Raw genomic sequence first — 27,816 nt, 5'->3', positions numbered from 1 at the left:
TTTGTTGGGGTTTGTTTTATGGGTCAAGATGTGGTCTGTTTGGGGAACGCCCATGAGTGCTTGTGGGTCGGGGCATCTGTCTCCCGCTGCTGTTGGATGGCCCGTCGTCATGCGTTTGTCCATTCGGTCTTACCAGCTGCTTGTGCTGTTGGTTCCTCTGTATCCTTTCCGAGTTTCCGTCCAGTCGTTCTGTCAGCTCCTCAGAGCACTGTGCTGAAGTCCCCAGCTGTAGCGGTGGATCTGTCTATTTCTCCTCTCGTATCTGTCAGACTTTCTTCCATACGCTGCAAGGCACTCTTAGGAGTGTGCACATTTTGAATTATGTCTTCCTGTTAGAGTGCTCCTTTTATCGTTGCTGTGACGTCTACTTTATCAGATACTAATATAGCCACCCCTGCTTTTTGTAAAAGATATTAGCAGTGTTTGTATTTGCAGTGAGGTTTTTTTGTATGCAGTGTGTCTTTAGCTGATACTATATTTCTCTACCACATCAGTCTGTCTTCTCAGCTGTGTGCTGGGACCATTTGCGTTTAAGGTCGCTGCTGCTGTTAGAGCTTAAGTCTGCCAGCTTACTGTCTCTGTTTCCTCTGTTTGTGTTTTGTGTTTCTTTTTTTCAATCTTACTAAGAATTATTTGAACACTTTTTACAATTCCATCTTGGGTTTTTTTTGTAGTCTTTTTACACATATTGCTCTGTGCTCAGTCGCTTAAGTCGTGTCTGACTCTTTGTGACCCATGGACTGTAGCCCCACCAGGCTCCTCTGTCCATGGGATTTTTTAGGCAAGAACACTGGAGTCAATTGCTATTTCCTCCTCCAGGGGATCTTCCTGACCCAGAAATCAAACCCCAGTCTCCTGCATTGCAGGTGCTTCTTAACCGCTGAGCCATTGGGGAAGCCATTATGTTTGCTCTGGGGTTACACTGTCCATGTGTAACTTGTAACTTATTATCATCCGCCACTCTCAGTGATACCGCTCTTTTATGACTTGAGCTCAGCATAGGTACCTTACTTCTTCCTTTTAGGTCCCTTTATCCTGCCCTGTTTTTTTTTTATTTTATTATTTCTTTAAATTTTTTCCATTTGTTGCTGGGTTTTAGTTGCAGCATATGGAACTTTTTGTTGAGGTGCACAGGCTTCTCTAGTTGTGATACACAAGCTCCAGATCACATGGGGTCCATAGTAGAGATATGTGGGCTTAATTGCCCCACAGCATATGAGATCTTAGTTCCCTGACTAGGGATCGAACCCATGTCCCCTGCATTGGAAAGCAGATTGATAACCACTGGACCACCAGGGAAGTCTCTGCCCTGATTTTTAAATGTCTTAAAATATTCTTCCATGTACACTGAGTACTATGCCAGATGACACTATTATTACTATTATTTTTGCTTTGACCATCAAATATAACTTAAGAAACTCCTGAAAAGTTGGCTACTTTATTATATGTACCTCCATTTTTTTCCCTTCCTAATGTTCTTTCCTTTCTGAAGTCCCAAGACTGTTATCATTTCCTTCCTATTTAGAGGACTTCTTTTATCATTCTTCAATGACAGGCCTGCTAGCAACAATCATTAGTTCTCTTTCATCTGAGAATCTATTTCCCCTCCACCCCAGAGGATATCTTCACTGGATATAGAATTTGTGGTTGATGGCTGTTGGTTTTTTGTTTTTTTTTTCGTGCTTGAAAAACATGTCATTTCCTCCTGACATTTCTCCTGTCATTTCTCACTTGTAGGTGAGAAATCCTTTGTCACTCGAGCTGTTTTCCTATAAGTGTTGTGTCGTTTCTGTCTGGCTACTTCTGGGGGTTTTCCTTGTGTTTAGCTTCTAGAAATGTAATGTGGCTTGGATTTTTTCTCTCTTTTGAGATTCACTCAGCTTCTTAAATCTGTGATTCGATGTTTTCTGCCAAGTTTGGGAATTTTTAGCCATTAACGTTTTTGGATGTTTTCCCAGTCCCTTCCTGCCTCTTTAGGGACTCCTGTAGGAGAGAACTAGTGTTGTGTTGGGGTCTCACAGGTCCCTGAGACGCTGTTCATTTTTCATCACGTACCCTCTCTCCTCTGATGAAGTTCTGTTGACCAGCTTCGTGTCAGCCAGTTCTCTCGTCTGTCACTTCCACTCTTGCCGTTGGTCCTGTCCAGTGGTTTCTTACTCTAAATGTATGTTTCAGCTCTAAGGTTTTGCCTGCTCCTGCCGGGGCTCGGGGAGTGGACGTTCGGATCCCTTCCCAGTTCCCAGCGCAGCAGGGTGCTGACTGCGGCTTCACAGAGCCCCCCTGGGGGTGGATGCTCCCCCGGCCCTGCGATTCAAGGAGGGGAAGGGGTGGAGGGCTGACTGGCAGGCCTGTTTCTGCAGGAGGGGGGCCAAGGCTCAGCTCCTCTCTGCTCCCTGTTGACACCAGTGTGGGGGCTGCAGGGGGGCAAATGCCAGCCCTGCCTCCCATCCTGGTTCCCCCTTCATGCTGGGTGGCTGTGGAGGCCTGGAGACCCACCGGGTCCTGCTGACTCTTAAGGCTGGGATTTCCCGCTGCCTCCTTCAGTCTTACTGCCGCCAGGGGCTGGACAGGTTCAGCTTCCCGCTAGCCCTCCCCCTGGCACAGGTAACGGTGACTCAACTCTGACTTGTTTTGTCTCATTGCTCATCAGCGTTAGGTGGAGGTGGGGGCTGGGCCCACTGATAACATGCATGCGTGTGTGTGTGTGTGTGCTCACGCGCACATGTGTAGTGGCGACTCACCCAGCCTGTTACTGCTTCCATGCTGCTTAGTCAGGGTGACGGGTCAGCGAACTCTAGGAGACGGTGGAGGACAGAGTAGCCTGACAGGCTACAGTCCACGGGGTCACAAAGGGTGGGACACGACTTAGCGACTAAACAACAGTGGGGTCAGCTCTCCATGAGGCCCCCAGGGTGGGACCGTAGCATCTTCTGTTTCCACTGGGCAGAACCTGGGAGGCCAGCTCCCCACCTAACCTGCTGCACCACCTGGTTGGTTGCAGAGCATGCAGCACTCCTGCTGGGTGGGGGGTGGGTGGCATGCAGCGCTCAGCTACAGTAGGGTGGGCATAGCTAAGAGACTTTCCTCTGGAGGAGCCCCATCCCCTGTCCTCAGGCTAAAGCGCACAGGCTCTCCTTGCTGTGTTTTCTCTCCGCCTGTTGGAGATTGCATTGCAGGTATCTGCGGTGCTGTGGCTGGGGGTATGGAGGGTAATCTGAGGATCCAGGAGAGTCACCCCGTGTCATTCCTCAAACCCCATGGTCCCCAGGGAGCCACTCTCATGTCCCTCTCAGCCCTCTGTGCTTGTTTTATTTATTTTATTAATTTTATTTGTGTGTTTCTTTTTGGCTGTGATGCGTCTTCGCTGCTGCACAGGCCCTTGCTCTACTTGCGGCGAGTGGCGGCTGCTCTTGGTTGCAGTGTGTGGGTTGCTTGTTGCTTTGGCTTTTCTAATTGCAGAGAACAGGCTCTAGGGTGAGAGGGCTTCGGTGGTTGTGACTGACGCCCGGGCTCTGAGCACAGGCGCGTTAGTTGTGGCGCGTGGGCTTAGTCGCTGTGCAGCATGTGGCCTCTTCCCAGACCAGGGGTCAAACTGCAGTCTCCTGCATCGGCAGGTGGATTCTTTACTACTGAGCCGCCAGGGAAGACCCTGTACTTGCTTGTTAAAATCCAGGGTTTTTAGTTGTGAAAAAGGAGGACCTCGGAGAACAGGGCGACCCCACCTTCATGGAACTAAAAATCTTTATTTTCTTTTCAGCAAGTGCTCACAATTGATGTTGACTGGCTATGGTTGCAAAGTATTGGGTTGGCCAAAAAGTTCACTCAGGTTTTTTCCGTAACATCTTAATGGAAAAACCCAAACTAATTTTTTGGCCAACCCAGTATGACTACGTTTGAGAAATCGTGTCTTTCGCCCTTTCTTTTTACTCTATATGGGATAACAGGCTTTTCGTGTTGGAAGAGATTGAACAGTAACCCCTGACGTGTTTTTCAGACACTGACTGCAGTGTTCAGTCTTGTAGCCCCTGTGGTAGCATGCCCTCGGTGGGTACACAGCAGCCCCTCGTACGCACTGCCTGAAAAGTCACGGGTAACTCAGGTTTGGCAGCACGTGCTGCAGAGGGACTTATCATTAGGGAAAATGGTAAGTCCTGTAGTTCTTGGAACGATTGGACTCTACTGTAAAGCAGGAAGAAGATCAATCATCCGTTGATTTGTCTTAGTTAATATTTAGGACCTTGGCAGTGTTAGATTTCTAGATCTACAGATGCACATAATTGCCAGTTGAATGCTAGACCATCTGACACAGTGTTTCCTGACCTACTTTTCAAACCAGTGATTCAGAGCACTTGTCCAGTGCCCGAGTGTCCACACACTCCTGGTCTGTGGTTGCCCCGCCTGTTATGGGGAGTCAGGACTCCCCATGGACCCCCACTGCCCATACCAGAGTCCAGCGGTGTTTGTTTTTCCTTTGTTGGGTCAGCCTCAGCCTCGACATACTCCTCCCGAGATACACTCCCAGCCGCCTTCACCCTCCTGTCACTGTCCTCTGGTCGTTCTGCTCGGTCAGAGCCAGGACCCGGGCCAGGGCACGTGACCTTAGGCTGCTTTCCTGGTCCGTGGAGTTCTTGTGGACACAAAGCAAATGTCTGTCCTTAGAGACCTGTGCTGTGCTGTGTCGGGCACTGGGCTGTGAGTCCTGTGTCACCCACCTGCCTGCAGACCCTGCTCAGTGGGCACAGAAGAGGGCCTGACAGCCCTTCCTTTCACAGGAAATGCTGGCAGAAACGTGTGTGCAGAGGGTTCATCACGGCACTTTTTACACCAACCGGAAAACTATTGGCAGTGCTGATGGTATAGGAAAACCTCTATGTTACTTCACATCCCTGGCTGTGGTTGTGAAGCTGTCTTCATAAAGATGTTAACAAGAATAATCACGTGGAAAATGCTCCTGGCGTAATGTTAAGCTTTACAAAGTTACAGAGTTCTTGGTGACACCCTAGTGTTGTCAGTTTGTGCTGCTGTAACAAAAACACCATAGATTGGGTGGCTTTGGTAATAAACATTTGTCTCGAAGTTGTGGAAGCTGGAAGTCTGAGATCCAGGTGTTGGCATGGTGGGGCTCTGATGACCCTGTTCCAGGCTCGTAGGTGGCTCCTGGGTTACAAGGTGGGAAGACAGGAAGCTAACTCCTTGACCCCTTTTAAGGGCACTGATGCGCTCACGAAGACGCCACCCTCATGACCCTCCATGTACATCACACTGGAGATGAATTTTATGGGCGACATGAACATGTACCCCATAGCACGTGATTTTGTGTTCAAGCAATTTACAAGCATAACAAAAAGAAGAAAAATACATCAAAATGTTAACAGTGAAAATTTTTGTATTCAACTCACAGGTGGTCTTAACCTTACTTTTTTTTTTTCTTTTTTGGTATTTGGAAAATCATCATGACTAGTATTTATAATATAATTAATGCATAATGTATATATTTAAAATTTGAGGAGGGGTTTCCCTGGCAACCCAGTAATTAAGACTTTGCCTTCCAATGTGGGGTGGGGGAAGGGGAGGGTGTGGGTTTGATAAGATCCCACATGCCTCAGGGCAAAAAAAACACAGCATAAAACAGAAGTAGTAATATAACAGATTCATTAAAGACTTTTTAAATGGCTCACATCAAAAAAAAATCTTAAAAAGATTTTTTTTAATTTTAAATTAAAAGCCTTTTTTTTTTTTAAATCTTCACTTTCGGCATTTTGACTAGCAGTTTGTCACTATGGCATGTGTAATTCAGCATTAACTTGTATGACTTAGTATTAACAGCCGTACCCCTTATGTTGGTAAAGATTTCATCCAGGTGAGATGAAGCTTCGCCCATCACCACAAGTACTCCAGGTGGACGTTAGCCTCCTAATGTTCTCTTTGGGGGTCTCCCTTTTATTTTAGCAAAGTGAGTGTGTGCGTGCTCGGTTACTTCAATCATGTCCGACTCCATGCGACCCCATGGACTCTAGCCCACCCCAGGCTCCTCTGTCCATGGGATTCTCCAGGCAAGAATACTCGAGTGGATTGCCATGCCCTTCACCAGGGGATCTTCCCAACCCAGGGATCAAACCTAGGTCTCCTGCATTGGCAAGTGGATTCTTTACCTCTGGTGCCACCTGAGTCATTGTGTAAGAGCTCCAGCTGGCAGGGTTGGCGTTGATTGGGCACCTGTGGGTTGTACTGCCTTCCTGTCTCGGTTGCACACGGGTCTGGAGTGGGGTCTGAGCGGTACCCGGCTGTTCTCAGCCCCACGAGTAACCTGGGCAGATCTGTATGTTTCTTAGAGCTTCGATTTCCTCATCCATCAGACAGAGACAGAAGTTCTCACCTCGAGAGCTGAGGGCTTTTTTGTATGAGCTCCTGGGCAGAGAGCAGCTGGCAGGGACTTGGTCACTGTTTTCCTTGCTCAGTGACTGTCGAGGCTCCAGCAGGTCCCTGAGCATGACAGAATGAAACATTCCTTCCTCCTTTCCGTGGAAAGGAGCTGTCATTTCAGGACTTTAGGAAACCCACAGGGAAGTCAGTTCATCTGGAAATGAGCTGTAATTCTAACCCTGCCAGGCCCCAGAACAAACAAGCAAAATAGGAAAGAAAGTCTTTTCTAGGAAGTGGCCTGGGAAGGCAAGGGAGGTCCAAATCACCCTTGACCTGCCCATGAACCTGCACATCACCCTGAGAAGAACCTTGGCAGATATTTGGACCATGGAGAAACATCTGGACACCCCCGCTGCACTGGCTCTGTTGGGACCAGGTCTGTGTCAGGGACACCTGAGAGGGATGGCCTATTGGGTTAGGCAGAAACTTGACTGTAGCTCAAGACGTGTGGTTGGAGAAAGAAAGATTTGGACACTTAAGACAGGCTTGAACTGCTTTTTCCTGCAGTTAGAAGTTATTGCAGTTTTTTTCAAAATAAGGGGTATTTTGCTCACCTGTTCTAACGTTAGCAGTAGTCATTGGCTGAATAGAATTGTGGTGCTCTTGGTAGAGAACCTGCCTGCCAGTGCATGAGATTGGCACACTTGGGTTCCTTCCGGGGTTCAGGAAGCTGTCTGTGAAAGTCATTACCTGCCAAGGGACAGAGAGCAGCAGGGCTAACACACGTGCACCCAGGCACACGCACACACGTGATCGTTAGTGTGTTGGGGCCAATTCACAGCAATGGAGGAAATGAAATACGCTCATTGGAGAGAGAACCCAGCCACTGGCCTGCTTATCTCAGGAGAGGTGAAGCCTGTGGTGGGTGCCCCCTGGTCTGTACTTGGGGCTTACCAGCTGGTACCAGTGGTGAACACATCTGCCAGTGCAGGAGACTTAAGAGACATGGGTTCAGTCCCTGGGTCAGGAATATCTCCTGGAGTAGGAAATGGCAACCCACCGTAGTGTTTTTGCCTAGAGAATCCCGTGGACAGAGGAGCCTGGTGGGCTACAGTCCACGGGGCCCCACAGAGTCAGGCACTACTAAAGTGACTCAGTGCACACACATGAATAGAATTGAGAATTTTAAAGTAGCTTTTTTTTTCCTTTTCCCTGTGCACGTTCTGCTTCTTGGCCATCGTTAAATTTTGGTTTTTACTTCTGAGTGAATGAATCATGAACCCTTGAGGACTTTTTTTTACACGCTGTGAGCTGACCGGTTCCTGGGAGGACAGGTTGAAGCCCAGTGTGTGAGAGGCTAGGCCTTCGTGGTTTTAAGTATTTGCTTAGAGTGAGTTGGTATCCCCGGTGTCCTATGGTAGCCCCACATTTACTTTGCATTTCCTCTGTTTGCAACCCTGGATCAGATCCCGGTGGTTCACGAGTGTTTCACCAGCGGTGAGCCGACCGGCTCCTAAGAAGGGCTGCCTGGCCACGTGTGCCCTCAGGCTGATGGGGGAGGGCTGCCTGTGGCCCTGTCTTGTCCTGGAGCCAGAGCCTTGAATCGGCTCTCTGCACAGGATGCGATGCTTCCTTTAGTTTGGGCTTTGCAGCCCTTCCTTAGGCATGAATATGGTTTTGGAGCTAAAATTTCTTTAAAAAAAAAAGAAATGAACCATTTCAGTCCAAGAGGGTGTATGGTAAAAATTAAAACTGGTTCAACATGATGCTGCTCAGCTGAGTTGCTCTGGGGACTTTTTTCCCCAGAAATAAGTCCTGTTCCTAGACCACAGCATGCGTCCCACTCCAGTTCCTAAAACATTTTGAAGTAAGCAATTTACCTGAGACTTTTCACAGCAACTTGCTTGTGTGGTAGGGACCTGTTTTTCTCTTGCAGATGTGTGTCTTGGAGGGGCCAGGGGGCGGTGTATGGGATGAGCCATACTTGACAACCTTAGTTTAGGGGAGTTTTCTGTGGAATAAGTGCTGGGGGAGAGACTAAAGGTTTCTTGTTTATTGTCTGGTTTTTCATCCTTTGAGAAATTTCTTAATGCAGGGTAGTCTGGAAGTGAATTCTGGATCTATGCTGTCTTAGGAAATGTTTGAATTTAGACCTCTGGGCGTGTGTAGTTGCTCATTTGTGTCTGACTCCTTGGTGACCCCATGGACTGTAGCCCACCAAGCTCCTCTGTCCATGGGATTCTCCAGGCAAAAATGCTAGGCTGGGTAGCCATGCCCTCCTCCAGGGGATCTTCCTGATCTAGGAATCGAACCTGCCGCTTCTGCATTGCAGGCGGGTTCTTTACTGCTGAGCCACCAGGGAAGCCTACAGTGAGTATAAATTCTGCTCAACTGGTCAAAACAACTCGCCAGCCTAAGGAAATGTGGTGATATGTAGCACAAGCACATATGCTTCTCAATTTAAAAAGAATTCACTGATACTTAAAGCGGTGGGTGAGTTCTGAGATTCCCTCTCTTCTGTCGTGTGGATTCCGTCACTGGAAGCCTTTGAAGCTTAGAACTGGGTTCCCTCTGTAAGGGAAGCCTGATAACACAACAGCCATGCTTCATGTTCTCCCAGGTCCTTATTTCTAACAGTTGGTAGGAAGGGAGTGTTGGAGTGGACACTTCCAGCAGGTGACCCAGGCAGTCTCGATGCTTCCTCTGCTGTTGTGCAGTCCCCGGGGCAGGTCTCTCCACCTGGCTGGGGACCTGTGTCCTCCTGGAATGGCAGGGTGTCGCAGCCAGTCTGCAGTGGTCAGAGGAGCACTGCAGGGAGTTAGTTGGTGGAGGCGTGCTGCACTGAGCTGGAGTGACCCTGTTTAATCGGCGTTGCACATTGGGTTTCTAAACTCGTGCTAAGTCACTTCAGTCCTGTCCGACTCTTTGCAACCCCATGGACTGTAGCCCGCCGGGCTCTGTCCGTCAGATTCACCAGGCAAGAATACTGGAGTGGGTTACCGTTTCCAGGGGATTTTCCTGACCCAGGGATCAAACTCGCATCTCTGTGTCTCCTGCATTGGAAGGCAAGTTATTCACCACTAGTACCACCTCAGATGCCCAGGGGCAGCCGGACTACTGCACCCAGGATCTGAGCCCACAAAGCAGTAGAGCAGTGATCAGCTTCCATTCTTGTCCTGCATGGGACATGGCACAGCCATGACGGGACATTTTTGTGATTTGCAGAGGAGGCCTTAGGATCACCGCCTCTGCCCCGGGAATTGCCTTGTCATGTAGAGGTTAGGTAGTGCCTTCAGTGGGGTTGGTACAGGCTGGTCAGTGGATGAAGGAACTTGGGCTCCAACCATCTTTCTGATGGACTACTCACCACACCAATCAAATTCTCTGCTCACTTGAGCCTTTCGGTTTTCTTATTTTTTACGCAAGGTTCAATTCATACAGTGTTTCTTTTTATCATGGGATTTTCTATAAAAAGGGCTTCCCTGGTGGCTCAGATGGTAAAGAATCTGCCTGCAATGCAGAAGACCTGGGTTTGATCCCTGGGTTGGAAAGATTCCCTGGAGAAAGGAATGGCAACCCACTCTAGTACTCTTGCCTGGAGAATTCCATGGACAGAGGAGCCTGGCAGGTTATAGTCCCTGGGGTCACAGAGTCGAATAGGACTGAGTGACTAACGCTTTTCTACAAAAGGCTTTGGGGCTGTGTTCGCCTGTGTCCCTTGGAGGGATTCCTCCCCGCCCCCACCCCTGCGTTCAGCATCAGTGTGTCTTCTAGACACAGGAGCTTTGTGAATTTTCTAGGGGAAAGGAATCAGACAGCCCAACTGAGACAGACATGTGTTTTGAGGCCAAATACTTAAACCATCAAATGTCCAAACACAATGATTCCATCCTTGTGATTATGCAAAACAGTGTCTGGAATTGAGGTGTGATGTTTTCTCTCTCGATACGATGTGGGATAAGAAGAGGCAGCTGGCTCTTGTGAATTTGTTTTAAGTGGGAAGCTTTTATTATACCTCATCCTTCAAGTGTGTTATCAGTCACCATATATCTGCATCAACAGCTAAGCGCTTCACTTAGCACATGGCCTTGATAAACTTTAAGTGCATAAATAAAATTACAGGGTTTTACAGGTCTTAATTGGAAAGCTGTTTCGGATGCAGCTTTTCAGGATTCTGTTTTGGCCCCTTTGCCTGGGTCTCCACTGTTATTAAGACAAAACACTATGATGCTTAAGACCTTCATGTGAACTGAGGAGAAGAGATTTTCGTCACCTGTTTCCTGCCGCCAGCATTAAATTTCATAGAGGAAGCCACACGCGCTCTCTAGTCAGAAATTTTTTATATTCGCAGTGTAAATTCTCGTTTCTTCCCCCAGATCTGATGATGGGCCAGGAACCCAGGTTATCGAAAGCTAGTAACCTCAAAATTTTTAACACTTTATTTCTAAGGAAAGGTCTTAAGTGAATTAACATGTAGAATTGTATGTTTACTTGTCAAGGGTGTTCAAAAAGCATTTCTCTTTTCATAGTTTTGCTGGAGTAAGTGGTGAAATAAATTTTGTGGATAGGAAGTTGTCTCTGCTGTCAGTGGAAGGAGCATAGCTTGGACTATATTTATTTGGGGGGGTTATTTTTGTTTTTCAAAAGAAGACTGCATAGTCAAGTCCTCCATGATCTTCTGGAAGGAGTCTTCTCGTTGTTCAGTTGCTAAGTAGTATCTGACTCAGCGACCCCAAGGACTGCAGCACGCCAGGCTTCCCTGTCCTTCACTGTCTCCTGGAGTTTGCTCAAACTCATGTCCATTGAGTCGATGATGCCATCCAACCATCTCATCCTCTGTTGTCCCCTTCTCCTCCTGCCTTCAATCTTTCCCAGCATCAGGGTCGTTTCCAATGAGTCAGCTCTCCACATCAGGTGGCCAAAGTATTGGAGCTTCAGCATCAGTCCTTTCATTGAGTATTCAGGGTTGATTTCCTTTAGGACTGACTGGAAGGAATTGGAAGACTGTAGAAATAAGAGACACAGCGGTCCCGGGGACAGAGGGGCTAGGCGCACGTAGGGAAAGCAAGCAACAGTCCTGTCCTGTGTCTCCCTGCGCCCATCCAGACCTAGGCAGACCATGGCCACACACTGCTCAGAGCAGCATGTTTTGGGGAACAGATGGAGCAGGACCAGAGTGGAGCACCTTGCCATGAAAGGAACGTGGAAGGATCTGGCTCAGGACCATGTGTGGGGCACATGGTAGCAGCTTCATGATTAAAAGCTGCGGTGATGACTGAGAGGGATTATCTTTGTAGCCCCAGGGGACAGAGTCTAGATTTGGGTTGGAATTAGAAGGGAACACTCCGGTTCCCAGAAGGGAGAACTCTGTAGCCCCCAGTGCCCGTCAGCAGGACCGCAGTGCCTTAGGAAAAGCGGTGCACCTGTGCCAGGCCAGGCTACCAGGCATTGCGGTTTACGCCCCCATCTGCTGGTCCCTACTGTGACTCAGAGTTAGCTGGGTATGTCCTTGGACATAGACATAAAACTCAAAATCTGAGTTTGCTTCTGGCATGTCACTGGCTTCTGGAAAAACATGGATTGTGGGGGACAGTTCGGGTGATATGGGGAGCTAGGTCGTTAGAGGTTGAATAGTTAGTAAGAAGGCATAGCATTCATCCTAATGCTTTTAAATTCAGTTTATTGTAAGAAACAGGTAACTGTCACAGGGGAAAGATACAAACACTGGTTTCCAGCCTCATAGCCTTGGCTTTCTGGCAGTTTGCACACGGTCAGACTGGAAGTTGATCGAAACAGCTTATTTTGATTTTCTTACCCACAGTCACGTAAAGGCAGTGGGCAACACACACTGGCTGCAGCTTGGAAGTTTTCTTTTTGTTTTTTGATCCCAGCAGCTGTTTATAAAGCACCATCCTGAATTCATGCAACTGCTTAGAGATTCACCTACATGTGTGCCAGGGAGAAACAGGTGTGAAAACCTGACAAGTAATAATGCTGTGTTCCATCGCTCTATTTCAGTTCCCTTTCGTTTTCATCCAGTGGCTCAGTGGAATTGATAGAGGATTCTCAAAAAATAAGATGATACAGTTGGGAAATAATAGATCCAGAGAGAGGTGTGTGTCTGTAGATAATTGGGCTCTGGCTCATTTGCTTTGTGAGACCCATCAGAGTGGAAGGTGACTTCTGACAGGGTTACTGCAGTTGAGCTGTCATGGCAGCAGCCCTTCTACCCTGTGGCTGGGAATTCAGAAGCATCTGAGACCGCTCAGTCCCTCAGATGGGTTTCCAGTGGAAACGGTGGCCGGATGGCTAGTGACTTCCTCATCCTCCTTGTCAACTGTGGATAAATCTTCGTTAATAAAGGTATTTCCGAAGATACCTCCCTAAGTCAGGAGACTGTTGCGTTGAATAAACATCCCAGAAGGGGCCGCATGCAGAATCAGTGTTTCCTCTCAGCATTTTTGGAGCATCTGTTTCAGAATTGGTTTATCCCTGGTTTCAGAGCCTACAAAGTGGTTCTTTATGGCTTTTGGTTCAGCCCCTAAATGCCAGGAGGAGGGACTTTCTTTCCACTCTTTCTTACTGCTCCACAGTCCCTGGTAAATAGGCAAAATGAGCTCTTACTTGCCTGAGTACATGCTGTGGTATGTTTAAAATAGAAAATCATTTCTTCAAAGTCATACATTCAGCGTCTCTTCAAGGAAGAGAAATCCTTTCTCAGCTCTGAGTTGGAAATTGATTCAGAGCTCAGTTCACATTGATTAGTTGAAAATCTGATGTCGATTCTACAGTTCACTGAACATCTGAGAACAGTGTAACGCGCGTGTTCCTGTGGGGTCTTGTTTGGTTTCCAGTTCTGCACTTGAAGCTGCAGTAGTGACATGATGGGAACTCGAACAGTCGCTGGCCCAGGGATGTGAGAGCATCCTGTCCCCAAGGACGACCAAAGCGGTGTGCGCACAGGTATACCCTGCGCTCCCCTAGCCCTGCCTCCGGATGCTCCCAGCCCCCTGGGTGGGTGTGGAAGGATGGACGTGAACGTCAGGCTGGGACCTCGGTGCCTTTGAACACCTGCCATTCGGAGCAGTGGGGTAGGAGTGGTTGGGCATTCAGGAAAAGTCAGGTTTGGCTTGACTGATGTCAAGCTCATTACGCAGTGGCAATCTCGTTTTCTTTTTTTTTTAATGTTCCCACTCTTGCTGGCAGTGCTACAGAAAGCCCTTTCCGAAAGCCTCAGCCTGATTTCACTATCAGCCACTTAACCACGATATTAATTTTTTTTTCAATTGCTGAACTTTTAAGATTTGGAATTACCCTCTGGGCTGGAAACTAGTTCTGTAGCTGAACCACAACAGTCTGTTAATCAAACATTGCACATCTTTCAGTAACTCGAGAGTTCTGTGGTGTTGAAAAAGGTCCCCCTTCCTACCTACCTCTACACTGGGAGAGAAAAATAGATTAATCATACACCTTGTGGGTTTGTTTTTTTTTAACTATAGGAAATCAGGTTACCGGTAAGTGCTAGATTTCATAAAATTGTCTGCAGGAGGTTCGATGAGCTCTAATGAGCATGTCTCACTGCTGGACCGCCCTCCTCTGACGCAGTCGCACGCTGAGCCTCTGCGGGGGTGCTGAACTGGGTCTCCGTCGCTGTGTGCAGGCTTTCTCTGGTTGTGGTGCGCACAGGCTTAGTGTGGTGGCTGCCTCTGTACAGCACAGGCTCTAGGGTGGCCAGGCTCAGAAGTGTGATGCATGGGCATCAGTAGGTGCCCTGTAGCTTGAGGGATCCTCGTTCCTGGACCAGGGGTTGAACCCATGTCCCCTGCACCGGCCGGCGGACTCTTACCCACTGGACCACCAGGAAAGTCCTGCCTTACAAGTTGGGATGAGTGGCTTTGGGTAGGAATCTGGGCTCCCAGCAAGTTCCCAAGCTCAGGAAGACACTGTGGGCTCAGAGCCGGCCTTGTGTGGACTTCTGGCTACAGCTTTTGGACAGTAGTAACTTTGCATTGGGCTTCCCTGGTGGCTCCGTGGGTAAAGAATCCACCTGTCAATGCAGGTACTGTGCCTGGGTTGGGAAGATCCTCTGGAGAAGGAAATGGCAACCCACCCCAGTGTGCTTGCCTGGAGAATCCTATGGACAGAGGAGCCTGCCGGGCGACAGTCCATGGGGTCGCAAAGAGTCAGACACAACTGAGCAACGGAAAACAGTTTTACACTAAGAGCAGTTCCTGTTTGGTTGTGCCTCTTTGTCTTCCCTCCCCTCTCCTGTTTTAGTTCCCACCTTTATGTATGAAATGCATTCTTAAATGCTGAAGCTGCATTTTCTGTGGGTGAGAATACACCTCATCACTGTTATTTCCCCTTTGAAGAAGTTTTTATGTGTATGTAAAATTGCCTTACTTAAAAATGTGATCTTTTCACATAGTAATAAGGGCTTTTGTTTGCAGTAGAGACACACATTTTGCTAGTAAAAATGAACGTTGCTCAGTTGTGTCTGACTCTTTGCCACCCTCCAGGCCAGAATACTGGAGTGGGTAGGTAGCCTTTCCCTTCTCCAGGGGATTTTCCCAACCCAGGGGTAGAACCCAGGTCTCCTGCATTGCAGGTGGATTCTTTACCAGCTGAGCCACAAGGGAAGCCCAGGTAACATTTATGGCTAGAAAATCCCATGGACGGAGGAGCCTGGTGGGCTTCAGTCCACAGGGTCGCTAAGAGTTGGGCACGACTGAGCGACTTCACTTTCACTTTTCACTTTCATGCACTGGAGAAGGAAATGGCAACCCACTCCAGTACTCTTGCCTGGAAAATCCCATGGATGGAGGAGCCTGGTGGGCTGCCGTCTATGGGGTCACACAGAGTCGGACACGACTGAAGCGACTTAGCAGCAGGAGCAGCAGCACATTGCAGATGGCATAATGATGTTTCTCTTTCTTATAGAGATATTAATGTAAGTTATCTTTTTGATAAGTGGAGTATATGTGGATGGGAGCAGGCAGATAAAGTATCTAGAAAGGATTGTAGGATTGAGGGTTTTTTTTTTTTAAGTATCCCCTGCCCTTTAATGCCACCAGCTCCAGGCTCACCTTCAGAAGACGGAGCCGTGGATCCCTTCCTCACTGCAGTGGTCAATGCTCTGGTCACTGTGGAGAAGAATTCCACAAACTGACGATAAAGGAAATAAAAAACCTTTGTTCTGGCTCCAACCAGTGCTGCCCTGGGACTGATAAGCTGACGCTCAGGGCAGCCAGACCCCACCCTCTGTCTTGCTAGGTTCTCATGTGACATGAGACCACATATGGCAGACAGACGGACATGAAGCTAGTGGTGAAGCTTAGGAAAGGCTCCCCATCCTCCCCGAAAAGGAGATGCTTGTCACTTAAGAAATAATCTGTGAAACTTAGGTGGAAAAGTCCATCGTACTATAGATTAACACTACCTTTTTAAAATACAGGAATAGGATGCTTCTGAAAATAAATAGAATTTTTGCCTTACAATCTTACTTGAAAACTAATACTCTGTATACACATTGGCTAGTCTTTATTGCAGGATGCATGTTGGTCATTAAACATTTTAGGTTTATAAATTCAAGCAATGAGAAAAGTATTTACTTCTCAAAAAAACTGCCCCAAATGGTGATAGAGTAGCCCAGACAGATCAGTCTCCTTTGTAAAAGTTAATGTATATTGTATGTCACTGTTCTATAGAAACTTAAAAAATACTCCTAAGAACAGTGGCTGGACTTCCCTGCCGGCTCAGTGGTAAAGAATCCGCCCATCAATACATGAGACAAGGGTTTGATCCCTGGGTTGGGAAGGTCCCGTAAGAGAAGGAAATGGCAACCCACTTCAGTATTCTTGCTCCTCCCATGGAAAGAGAGCCGGTGGGCTACAGTCCATGGGGTCACAAAGAGTTGGACACAACTGTGCAGCTAAAGAACAACAAGAATGGTGGCTAGCTCTCTTACCGATCTGTTACTATCAGTTAGTAGGTGCTAAGCCTAGTCTAACCTGGCCATTATCTAAGGTTAATCAGAACTTCCAGCTCCTTAGTGTTCTCTGCAGACACAGGTCTGGGCCCCAGGACTGATCCCTGCCTTCTTCCCGCTCTGCTCAGTGTTTCTCAAGGTCTGGTCTGTGGACCGTCTGTTCCAGGAGCTCATGTAAGAATGTGGCCTCAGGGGCCACCCATAGACACAACCCACCTGAATCTCCTGGCCAGACCTGGTAGATATGTTTCTGTGTGTTTATTGATGCTGACAGTTCATTATGGAACTCTTCTTTCCGTAGAAGAAACATCTGCTTATTTCCTTACCCCATAAATAGCAAGACGTTTATCTCTAAGACGAGTAAGTCGCATCTGGTCCCCAAAGTTCCAGGTGCTGGGTTGATGCAGTTACTGGGTGCTCATTTTACTGGACATACTCCCGTGGTGCTTCCAGCCTCCAGACCTCACATGAGTCAGATAGAATGTCCTTAATCACACACGTCAGTGAGGGTTTTAAATATTGGTAGAATTCAATAGATTTCATCTACTGCATAGGGGAAATCTACCAAGAGACCTTCTTCCTCTGTTTTGTGTTGTTCAGTTGCTCAGTCGTTTCTGACTTTGTGACCCCACTCCAGGCTTCCCTGTCCTTCACTGTCTTCTGGAGTTTGCTCAAACTCATGTCCATTGAGTCAGTGATGCCATCCAACCATGTCATCCTCTGTCATCCCCTTCTCCTGCCTTCAGTCTTCACCAGCATGAGGTATTTTCCCAGTGAGTTGGCTCTTTGCATCAGGTGGCCAAAGTGTGGGAGCTTCAGCAACAGTCCTTCCAATGAATATTCAGGGTTGATATCCTTTAGTATTGACTGGTTTGATCTCCTTGCTGTCCAGGGGACACTCAAGAGTCTTCTCTAGCGCCATAATTAAAGCATCAATTCTTTGGTGCTCAGCTACATCCATATGTAGCTACTGGAAAAACCACAGCTTTGATTATAAGGACCTTTGTTGGCAAAGTGGTGTCTCTGCTTTTTAATATGCTGTATAGTTTTGTCATAGTGTTTTTTCCAAGGAGCGAACATATATTTTGTGTTACAAGAATATAAAGTAGGAGTATCATTGTCCAGAAGAAGTTTAGCATTTAGTTGAAATTTAGCCTATAATCCACAGGAATGTAAGCTCATGGGAGCAGAGCTGGGTCCTCTCTGGTTGCTGTACCCAAACCATCTCCTGAGTAGTGTCTAGCTCATGGGCATTCATATTTGTTGGGTAAAGTAGTGAGTGTCTTAAGTTGCTAAACTTCGGGTAACTTGCCAGCAGTTTTTTTACCAGTCTCTCATCTTTGGAAAACACGCAGTCTAGATTTCACAGACTCTTTGGATAATTGGCACTGTCTTCATTTCTGACTCTAGGGTTGGAGGCAGATTTACTCTCTGAGAGAGAGCCCAGTCTAGTGAGAAATGAGCGGGGCTCTGGAATCGGGAGAGGCCGGTGGTGGTGGCTCTGAGCAGCCACCTGGCATCCTGGGTGCTGCTTTGCTCAGGTGTGTCCGTGCCTCCCTGAGATGGTCCCACAGGTACAGATGCACAGAAGGGAGGCTTTCCTTTCCCTCCAGAGTCAGTTAACTTGGTAACAGCAGCTTCTAAGTTCAGGGGCAAAGCTCATGATCACTGATAATATAAAAAGACAGTAATGCTTCCCTGACATCAGTGTTGGTATTCTTTATGCAGGGTCCTTGGGGAGTCTCCCCTCTGGCTCATTCCCAGCACGGATAATCCTGGAGAGGATCCACAAGTGTTCTTGTGCATGTGCGCGGGCACCCTGCTGCTTTCAGCCTTTTGGGGTCCTCCGTTCCCCCTGGGTGAGGGCTGGGGGACAGAGAAGTTGGGGCAAGAAATTAAGAAGACATGGTAAAAACTCAAAAAATTTACTTTTAAGTGATCTTACAGAGCTAAGAACCCACAGCACTTTTATTTGTGATGATAAATAGAACTCCAGATACGGCATACAAGAAAAAAAATTTTTTTAACAAAAACACGAAACAGGAAGCTGTATTCATGTTATGGCAGAATCTGATTATCATAGGTGTTTAAATATTTCCCTGTGGTTAAAGTGGAGCACATGTGTCTTAATTGCCATTGCAGCATGCTCTTTGTAACAGGAAGTTAGCATAAGCCGCGTGCGGACAGCAGTTGAAATCCAAGAATCTCCTCTCTGCCTGTTACCTGTGTCACCCCGCTGTACTCCTCCGAGTGTGGCAAGTGCTTTTCCTCGTAATCCTTGGAGGATACCATCTCCCTGATGCTCCTGGGGATCTCTGGACAAATCACGTTTTTGTGTGCTCCATATTTTGGCTTTGCAGTGGGCTCATCAGCCAGCAGCTGAATGTACTGGGTGTGTTTGGGAATGACAGCTTAATGAAAGGGCGGACCTCCCTCCTCTTTCTCCTTTCAGAAGGGCTTTTGCTCTTACCCCCAGAGCATTTCCTCTCCTCGTGTGATGTTTGCACACTTGAGGCCATCTTTGTTAGCTGCATTAATATCGAGACAAAACATGCAATTACACTTTCATTTGGCCCCGCAGTGGTGCTGGTGTGGACTGGCTGTGTTTCGCCGTCTTCCATGGAAACCAGCTCATTCATTTCTCAGGTTTTTTCTGACTTCCCTTTGAGTGGGACAGCCGTTTCATCTCATAATCCTCGGTGTCGTTTTGACATTTTCCTAGGAATTTCACCTCACCTTCTGATCAAAATATAGTTATTGTCTGGACAGCCTAACTTATGTTCTTGTATGTTTCAAGGGTAAGTGGCTTCTCAGGTGGGAAAGAATCCATCTGCCAGTGCCGAGACATAGGTTCAGTCTCTGGGTCAGGAGGGTTCCCCTGGGGAAGGACATGGCAGCCCACTCCAGTATTCTTGCCTGAGAAATCCCGTAGACAGAGGAGCCTGGTGGGCTTCAGTCCATGGGGTCTCAAAGAGTCAGACATGGCTTAGTGACTAAAGAGCAGCTGCAGCACATGTCAAGGGTGTTTCCTGGGCAGAATTGATTGTACCATTTCTGCTTGTCTCTGCCTTCACGAAATAGAGGTGTGTCATTCATTGGCTGCGGTATATTTAAATTTGGCACTTCTGAATCTCCAGTATCCCTTATTCATGAACCAGAGGTTACATAGCAGAGCCTGCCACTGTAATCTTGAATGTGTGATTGTAGTTCTTGACATCTGGGAACATCCCATGTGTAAGATGGGCTGACTTCTGGAAACTGACCTTGGGACTTACTGAATGATCCATGGAAACAATGTGATTTTTGTTCTGTCTGTTTTCATGCAGCTTCCATGAGGCAGTCTCAGGCTGTACCTGCAGATACACGCCCAGAGATATGGATTGCCCAAGAGCTACGGCGTATCGGAGACGAGTTTAATGCATATTACCCAAGAAGGGTAAATGATGTTTTCTTTACCTCCTTTTTTGATTCTGTGCTATTCTGGAAATGAGCAGTATTACCTAGGTGTGACCTACTCTTCTTTCTGCATTCCTATTTTCCATTTCTTTTATGGCTGAACTTAAGTGGTAGGGATTAGACAAAATACAGTATGAGCCAAGGGGGATTGGAGGAGCACAAACCTTAAACCCTCCATGTTTGAAGAAAAGGAAGTTATTTATATATTTGAAATACTTCCACAAAAATATTAACGTAGTCTTCAAGCCAGAGTGGGTGTTTCTGTCCTTCTTTGAAGCAGTTTGGGTCAGAGGTAAAGAAATTTCTAAATTTCCATCTTTATGCAGCCAACGGGAATGATGCCAGCTTTAAAGTAGGAGTCTTGGACTTTCCTGATGGTTCCGTGGTTGAGTCTCTGTGCTTCCAATGCAGGGGATGTGGGTTCGATCCCTGATCAGGGAACTGAGATCCCACGTGCTGTGGGATGCAGTCAAGAAGATGAGTGCGGGGGGCGGGGGGGCGGGGTACAAGTCTCAGGCAGTGAGTCAGAGCAGGAGCGCCTTTCTGTCCTTCAGCCCCCACTGCCCTTCTCAGTGTTCCATTTATTGAAATGTATCAAGAGGCCAGTATTTAGCCTATGATTTGGGGTATAAAGTTTTTTATACCTCAAATTGATAGCGCTGGAATTTTTTGAGGTGTGCTGTTGGTTTAAAAGAAAAAAAAAAAATCAGCCTTGGATCTTGGGCTGCACACCCCATGTGTTGGTTTTGCTCAGTGGCAATGTATGTTACTGTTTTGGACACCTTATTCTCATGGAAGACTATTAAACTGTGTAGGCTTCAACTCAGGGAGTTAGGCTCCTAGGAACATGTGTGACCACTTCTTGTAGGGGTTCACCAACACACGCATGAGAGAATGTAATTTCGGCTTGCTTACCTTTTTTCTGGGCTTCTGGTGGCTCAGTGGTAATAAACCCGCCTGCCCATGCAGGAGACCTGGGTTTGATCCCTGGTTCCAGAAGATCCCCTGGAGTAGGAAATGGCAACCCACTCTAGTATTCCTGCCTGAAAATTCCAGCAGACAGACTAGCCTGGTGGGCTACAGTCCATGGGGTCACAAAGAGTAGGAAACGGTTTAGTGACTAAGCAGTGGCAGAACCCCGTCTTTTCTGTTTCCCGTGTATGAAGATGTTTGTGTTGATTTACCCAAAAGGAAGCACTTAATTATTTTCTACAAAATAAAATTTAATATCATTCTTTCTGTGTTACTTCTCATCTGACTCCTTTTTCCCCAGATATTATGGTTTCATATAAACCCCTTTTAAAGATTCTTTTTTTGTTTCTTCTGGAGGGAATTTATGCTTTGGACACCCCGATGTTTTGTCCTGTTTTAAATCTTAGTCTTTTTTGTAGCTAGCTATTGCTAAGTAAATGGATGGTCCCTGTACAATTACTTTCAATCTTTCTTATTTTCCTGTTATATATGATGCTTTCTTAGCTTTTGTAAACATACACGGAGATGTTTTCCAGTTACAAGTTTTTTATTTCTCCAGTATAGAATCTCCATCCAGGAGTTGAGGACTTTGAGAATACTCTCACTGGCTCCTCTTCATACCTTCTGTTGGGTGTGTATATGTGTGTTTGATGGGAAACGTGCTGTGTATGAGTCTGCCATTAGATGCAAGATGCCACATGGATGAACAGGCTTCAGAATTCCTTACGACGCTGCATCTAGCTGGCAGAACGCCCCGCAGCCTGGTGGGAGCCCGTTCACAGAACGTAAACCCCCTCTCAGCCTCGCTCTGCAGTGATGCTCCTCTTTGCAAGGTGGACTCTTGTGTAATTGGCCACAGAAGTTAGTGTTCCCCCAGGCCTCTGCCTTGTTTCTCTGGTGGAATTTTGGGGTTACTGTCTGTGTGTGTGGACTTGGCTTTCCCGCTGGACTTGGGGAGTGATCAGAAGCAGGGCCCCAGGGTATCTGGGATGTTGGTCCTGGTGCTGAGCCGGGAAGGACATGTGTCCCTCCCAGGGGGTAGGCTGAATGCATCCACCGTGATTCGGATGCGTGTCACAGATCCAGCAGGAGGAGGTGACTTCCAATGGCCGTGGCAGCCGAACAGGGTGAGCAAGGCTGTGACTGAGCAGCACACTGGCCCTACCTCCCCCATCTTTCGGGGCAGTGGATAGCCTTGGGACTCGGGTCTAGCTTGGGTGGGGCTCCCCGGGAGAGGTGAGGCTGTTGGGCCCTGGTGCCTTCAGAGTCCAGGAAGTTCAGGACACAGAGAGCAGGCGTCAACTCCATCCTCTTGGGAGCTGACTGAGAGCCTTTGACCATAGAGCCATATGGGTTTAAGGAGATTTTGCCAAAGTTTCTCTTTAAACTTACATGGAGTCGGTTGCCATTCCCTTCTCCAGGGGAACTTCCCAGTCTTGGGATTGAACCCGGGTCTCCTGCATTGCAGGTGGATTCTTTACCGTTTGAGCCACCAGGGAAGCCCTTATGAAATATCAGTGGCTCTACAAAGGTTTCCCTGAGCCTTCTCAGATGTGTCTGGTTGATGCATCTCCGTGGTGGCCCTGAGTGGTCAGTGGTGAGAAGGGCTAACGTGGTGGGGTTGGGGCACAGCCACCCGACAGGTAGGCGGTCGAGGTGGTGGCCAGTCCTGGACGGTGTGCAGAGGAGACGCAGGCCGTCTGGCCGTGTCATTACCTGCCTCTCCACTGAAGAAGGCAAAGCAGCCTCTAACGCTTCGTGCTTCCCGCTCTGTCTCCCCTGCCCGGTGTAACTGCACGGTTTAGTGTAGATGGTGTTCATGTTTTGTTTTTTTTTTTCAAATGTTTTCTCAGTGTTTTGGGTAAAAATAAGAAGTTAGTTTCATTGCCATATCCTGCAATATTTTGTAAGTGTAAACCTTACTTGGCATCTCTTTTTTAAAAAAAGAACCAATGCAAAAATGCACTTGCTAATCATTTAAAAGACTAGGTTTCTATGAAGGCTGAAATATTGGGGGAAGAGTAGGGGACAGACTGTAACTTAAAACATGATTTTTCTAAAATGAAGCATATTCTCCAGATCTTATAAATAGCCAGTTCAAAGTGGCAGACTGAAACTCGGAGTGGTGACCCAGTGACCCCAGGCCTGCGGTCGCCTGTCTTGAAACTTGTCAGATTCCCAGCAGTCCATTGTCTGCAGTCACGCAGATGGGCCATTGTTGAATACGGTGGTGGGGGGTGGGGGGGCTGGGGGTGGAGATCTCAGCAGGAAATGGGAGGAGTTTTGCCTTCAAGTTAGGCACTGTCTCTCTGTCCCCGGGACGTGTCACTTCTTGGCGGGCAGAGTCCGTAGCTGCTTAGCCGCTTTATGGTGGGTCATGGCCTTTTAAATATTTGGTGTCCTCAGCTACTTAATCTGGCTACAGTACCTTTTGTGAAGTGTTGGTCTTTTGTTGCCATGAGCCTTGCAAAGCCTGACAGGCTGCGTTCCCGTTTCGCAGTGCCCTTGAGGAGGGCGGGGGGCAGCCTGTGGGCCAAAGCTGTGGAGGCTGAATCCCTGAAGCAGGAGGTGAGAGAGGCCCAGGTGAGCTCAAAGCCCAGGTGAATGTCCCCTTCTCTTCCGGGACTCAATGTCATCTCCCCAAACCACCCTGCCCGGGCAGGGGGACCTGTCACCCTACTTGATGGGAGCTTTATTGCTCCATGCATGCTGTGTTTTTGTAACTTTTGGTTTTGAAATAATTGCAGAGTTTTACACCAAAGTTGCAAAATGGTACGGAGACCCCTCTTGTATCTGCCACCCAAGTCCCTGCTGTTAACTATCTGCCACCCAAGTCCCTGCTGCTAACTCTGCCACATGTATTTTAACATCCTCCTCCCTTATACCTTGGGCTTCCCTGGTGGCTCAGATGGTAAAGAATCTGCTGCAATGCAGGAGACACAGGTTCAGTCTCTGGGTTGGAAAGATCCCCTGGAGAAGGGAATGGCAACCCACTCCAGTATTCTTGCCTGGAGAATCCCATGGACAGAGGAGCCTGGTGGGCTGTAGCTCAGAGGGTCACAAAGAGTCTTGACACAACTGAGTGGCTTTCACTTTTCTCACACCTACCTGTGTGCAGACTATTTTCTGAACTATTAGAGAAGTTGCAGGCACAATACTCCTTTATTCTTAAATTCATCAGCGTGTCCTTCCTATGAATAAGCATATTCTCTTATGTAACCAGTAACCACAGTGTAGCGAGCACGGCGGGAAGTGAACAGCATGACAGAGCTGTGTCATCTGTGGGCTGCATGCGGACCCTGCCAGTTGCCCAGCAGTGTGACGTCGAGTCCTCCTGCGTGCACTGTATCAGGAGGCACAGGGTGTCCATCCGTCTCATTCCGGAGCCCCTGGTCAGAGGTGGTGTCCTCCACCACACATCAGTACTTTCCCATTCATGACGGAAGGAAAGTGTGGTTATCTCATGAGTGTATTTCCCCTGTGTTTACTTCATTTATCATAATGAGTTCCTGGGTCCCTGATCAGTCCAACAGGTTATTACACGTCTCGCAGGCTCCCCAGGTGGCTAAGTGGGTAAAGAAAACGCCTGCCGATGCAGGAGGTGCCGAAGACTCGGGTTCCATCCCTGGGCGGGAGATCCCGTGGAGGGGGGCGAGGCAGTCCGCTCCAGTATTCTTGCCTGGAGAGTTCTCATAGAGGAGCCTGGTGGGCTACAGTCCATGGGGTTGCAAAGAGTTGGACACGGCTAAAGTGACTCACTTTAATTTGATGCTCAAATTGGTTAGTGGCAGATTTGGCTAGTGGCAGCCTCCGGCGTGTCTCCACACCATAATTAGGCACTAGAGTGCCTCGGCACCCCAGTCACATGCAGGCTTGTAGTGGGACAGAACCTAAGGGGCTCAAGAGGTAATGGAGCTCTGGGATTCCTTTGGGATTTGCTGGTGGATGACCTGCAGCCCCACAGTGTCCTGGCTCCACGGCTCCCCGTGTCCTCCTCTCTGGGACCCCGAGGAGGGAAGAGAGGGCTCTTTTGGAACACTGGGCAGCCAGGGCTGTCAGCGGACCTGCAGGGAAGCCACATCTCTCTGGGGCTTTCTGAAGAGGGCGAGGAGCTGGCAGGAAGCCCGGGGGCAGCAGCACCTCTGTGTGCTTCAGTGGCCCTGCTCGCTGCTGCCTCTTCCCTGAGGGTGGGGGCCTCCACCCAGGCGGCCCGCTTTCCTGTTGTTCTTTATTGCCTCTAGCTTCGTCCACAATTCAGAAATTGCGTGAGTGCAAGTCCAAGATCCTCTGCTGGAGGGAGTGTCGGCAAGCATGGACTCTGGTCCCTTGCAGGCATGGGATGCTTTGTACTCACGACGGCTCTCGAGAATGGTGTCCGCTTGGGTGGGATTCTCAGGCTTGGCTCGGGTTGTAGTCCATGGCTGTGACGGGGGTGTTAGACCCTTCAGAATGTAAAAACATGTGCTCTTGGGGTGACTAGGTCCCCCCTTTCTCTAACCTGCGTGCCTGCCCTTCCCAGTACCCAGACTGGGACGTTCATCTTCTTTCCTAGGCATCAGGTTGCCCAGCCTAAGTCACTCTGTACTCAGGTAGGCTGTGACCTGGGAATGTCCTGGTAGGGCCCTGCAGTGGACAGCTACACCTGATGCCCATCGGACAGGCTCTCTAGACGGGCCAGAAGTGGATGAAACCCTTGCGTTGTTTGATCTCAGGAAACAGTGTGTCTTTTGTTCGGGCTGTCTGCCTCCTACTTTTGGTCTTGGGCGTGTGCAGGCATGAATTGACTGAACTATATAGAGGAAAGCGTATCCCTGAACTAAATGAAGTGAAGAAGAAAAGGGGGCTTAGAGGCTGGTTTTGAGGGGAGCAACAGGAAAACTGGTGTCAACACATTAGCATTTTCATGTTAGTTGACCCCTAAACATCAGAGGGACTTGGGGCACGACCCTCCACGCAGACAGAAATCCATCACTACCATCTCTGCCTCAAGACAGAGAAACTGGAAAGTGACTCACCCAAGGGCAGGAAGCTGAAGCAGTTTGGATGGCATCAGGACTCACCTGGTTCTGCATAGCGTAATCTCTAACTGAACACAGACTTTCCCCCCACACTTAGCTAATTTAAAGATTAACAAAATGAAAACTAGGTATCATATTGAAAAAAATCCATGTGTAAGTGGACCTGCACAGTTCAAAGCCATCTTGTTCAAGGGTCATCTGTAAGACACAAACCTGATGTTCGATCCTTATTTTTAGAAGTGATATTCTCCTATCTACTGCAGATAGTGGACAGGGAGAGGTCAGAATTGCAACTTGTTTGGTAATAGGGTAAACCACACATACACTCAGAGAGGCATGTTCTCAGACGGTCCTCTTTTGAGGCCTTCGTTAATCGAATGTTGGAGTCAAACAAAATAAAATGCTCTATACTACTGTCTGAGAAAAAGAATAATGAAAAATCTGCATCTTAAACATTGAAACTAGACCTGTGGTATCTCACGAGACGGTGCTTCTCACTTGACTCACACGTTGATAGAGTGACAGTTTTTGTAGCACAAACAGCTATGATTAGGATACTTAAATTGATGTCTACCATTTATGTGTGATACAGTCTTCAGGCTTGGTGAGTGTCTTCCTTGGAGTTGAATGAGGCAGTTGTGGATTTTAGAGCCTTGCACACATGCCTTCTCCGAGAGCATGGGGTTCAGATTATTTCCATCAAGACAGCAGCTGTGGATTGCAGGTTTTTTGGACAAGGGCTTTCTTATGGAGGGTGAAGTGTGATCTCGTAGGAAGAGACAGTTCATGGACAAGTGCAGGGACCTTGATCCCCGACTCCATCCCTTCACCTTCAGGAGCCCCGTATTCAGTCAGTCTCTTCGGGATGTGTAGTGACAATTAAATCTAAAGCATGGAGAGATGGATCTAGAAAATGCTGTCTTCCACCAGGGCTGTTTTCTCTCACCGTGAATCATAATTGACTTTTCTCCATTGATCTTTGTAGAAGGAGAGAAGCTAGTAACTTTGTTCACCTGTCTGATAAGTACCCAGTTTGTTAAAGGAAATGTTGGGGGGTTGGACCTGGGTGGGGGGACCCCGGACGTGCTGTGTCTATCTGGGTCACACAGCTGTGAGCCAGGGTTGAGGCGCTGATGTGTGGGTGCATGCCTGGGTGGGCACCAAGCTGGATATGGGCTCGCTCTCATCACCCACGAGGGCGCCGTCGTGCTGTGGCAGGTGGGCACACCTGCACGGTTGCCTGGCCCTTGGGGGACCAGAGGCCGTCAGCACATAACCATTTGGAGATGCAGGTGCCTGGAGGGGGACTTCAGAGAGGGCTAACTGGGGTTTTTTTAATTTCTTGAGGAGGAAATGGTGATGCCCTGGAGGCTCAGCCCTCCTGCAGACGTACAGAAATAATCAGCCTATCACGTCATCCTCCGCTCGACTTCTCCCGGCTGAGCCAAAGCAGAGGGGTTTGGGCTGTGGTTAAAGTGTTTATGTCTCATTAGCATTTTTTGGAGTATGGGCCTTTCACCACCACGTGTGCTCGCTCTGAATCGAGTGTTTCATCAAGTGGTGTCTTGTGCTGGAGTGGTCATTGCCATCTCTGGCTTCTCTGTGGTTGGCACAGCGATACCCCGCGAAGGTCATGGGCCAGGGTTCATTTCAGCCAGCATGGGGCCTGGAAACCAACAAGTTGAGGAAGTGGCTATTTGCCCTACCAAAAGCATCACCTGTAATAGATGCTTTGAGGTGATATATTGACAGTCAGAAGGTGGGATTCATGACGATACGGTCTTTCTGCGATGTTTGGGCATCCCTTGTCCCGCTAGTGGGAGCTGGGTGCAGTGCTGTGGGAAATCTCACTCCTGGTGCTGGGAGGCTGTGGGGGGGGCACCACATCCGGCCAAGGGGATCCCCTGGCGCTCTTTCCACAGCTGTGTTGACAACAAAGCCTGTTAGGCACTAGCTATGCAAATGCCCCTGTTGCCTTGGTGACAGATAGAAAGTGAACTTGGTCTTGGGGCAGCATCG

General features: G+C 48.2%; 1 protein-coding gene across 15 annotated transcripts in view; it reads left to right on the top strand.

Annotated features, from left to right (window-relative positions):
* BCL2L11 (BCL2 like 11) overlaps positions 1-27,816 on the top strand; it is a 50,605-nt gene that overhangs the window by 12,569 nt on the left and 10,220 nt on the right. For 7 of the 15 annotated variants that reach the window (XM_061431451.1, XM_061431445.1, XM_061431441.1 and 4 more), the window contains 2 exons: positions 19,678-19,787; positions 21,339-21,410. The exons of 1 other annotated variant lie outside the window; for it this stretch is intronic. In XM_061431451.1, coding sequence (XP_061287435.1) covers positions 19,678-19,787; positions 21,339-21,410 — 182 coding nt within the window. The remainder of the gene's footprint in view (positions 1-19,677; positions 19,788-21,338; positions 21,411-27,816) is intronic. 7 more of the 15 variants (XM_061431446.1, XM_061431443.1, XM_061431439.1 and 4 more) reach the window with 2 other exon arrangements.

This window comes from Bos javanicus, chromosome 11 (genome assembly GCF_032452875.1).
Source record: "Bos javanicus breed banteng chromosome 11, ARS-OSU_banteng_1.0, whole genome shotgun sequence".
Taxonomy (NCBI): domain Eukaryota; kingdom Metazoa; phylum Chordata; class Mammalia; order Artiodactyla; family Bovidae; genus Bos; species Bos javanicus.
This window is presented reverse-complemented; position numbering and strand designations above follow the sequence as displayed.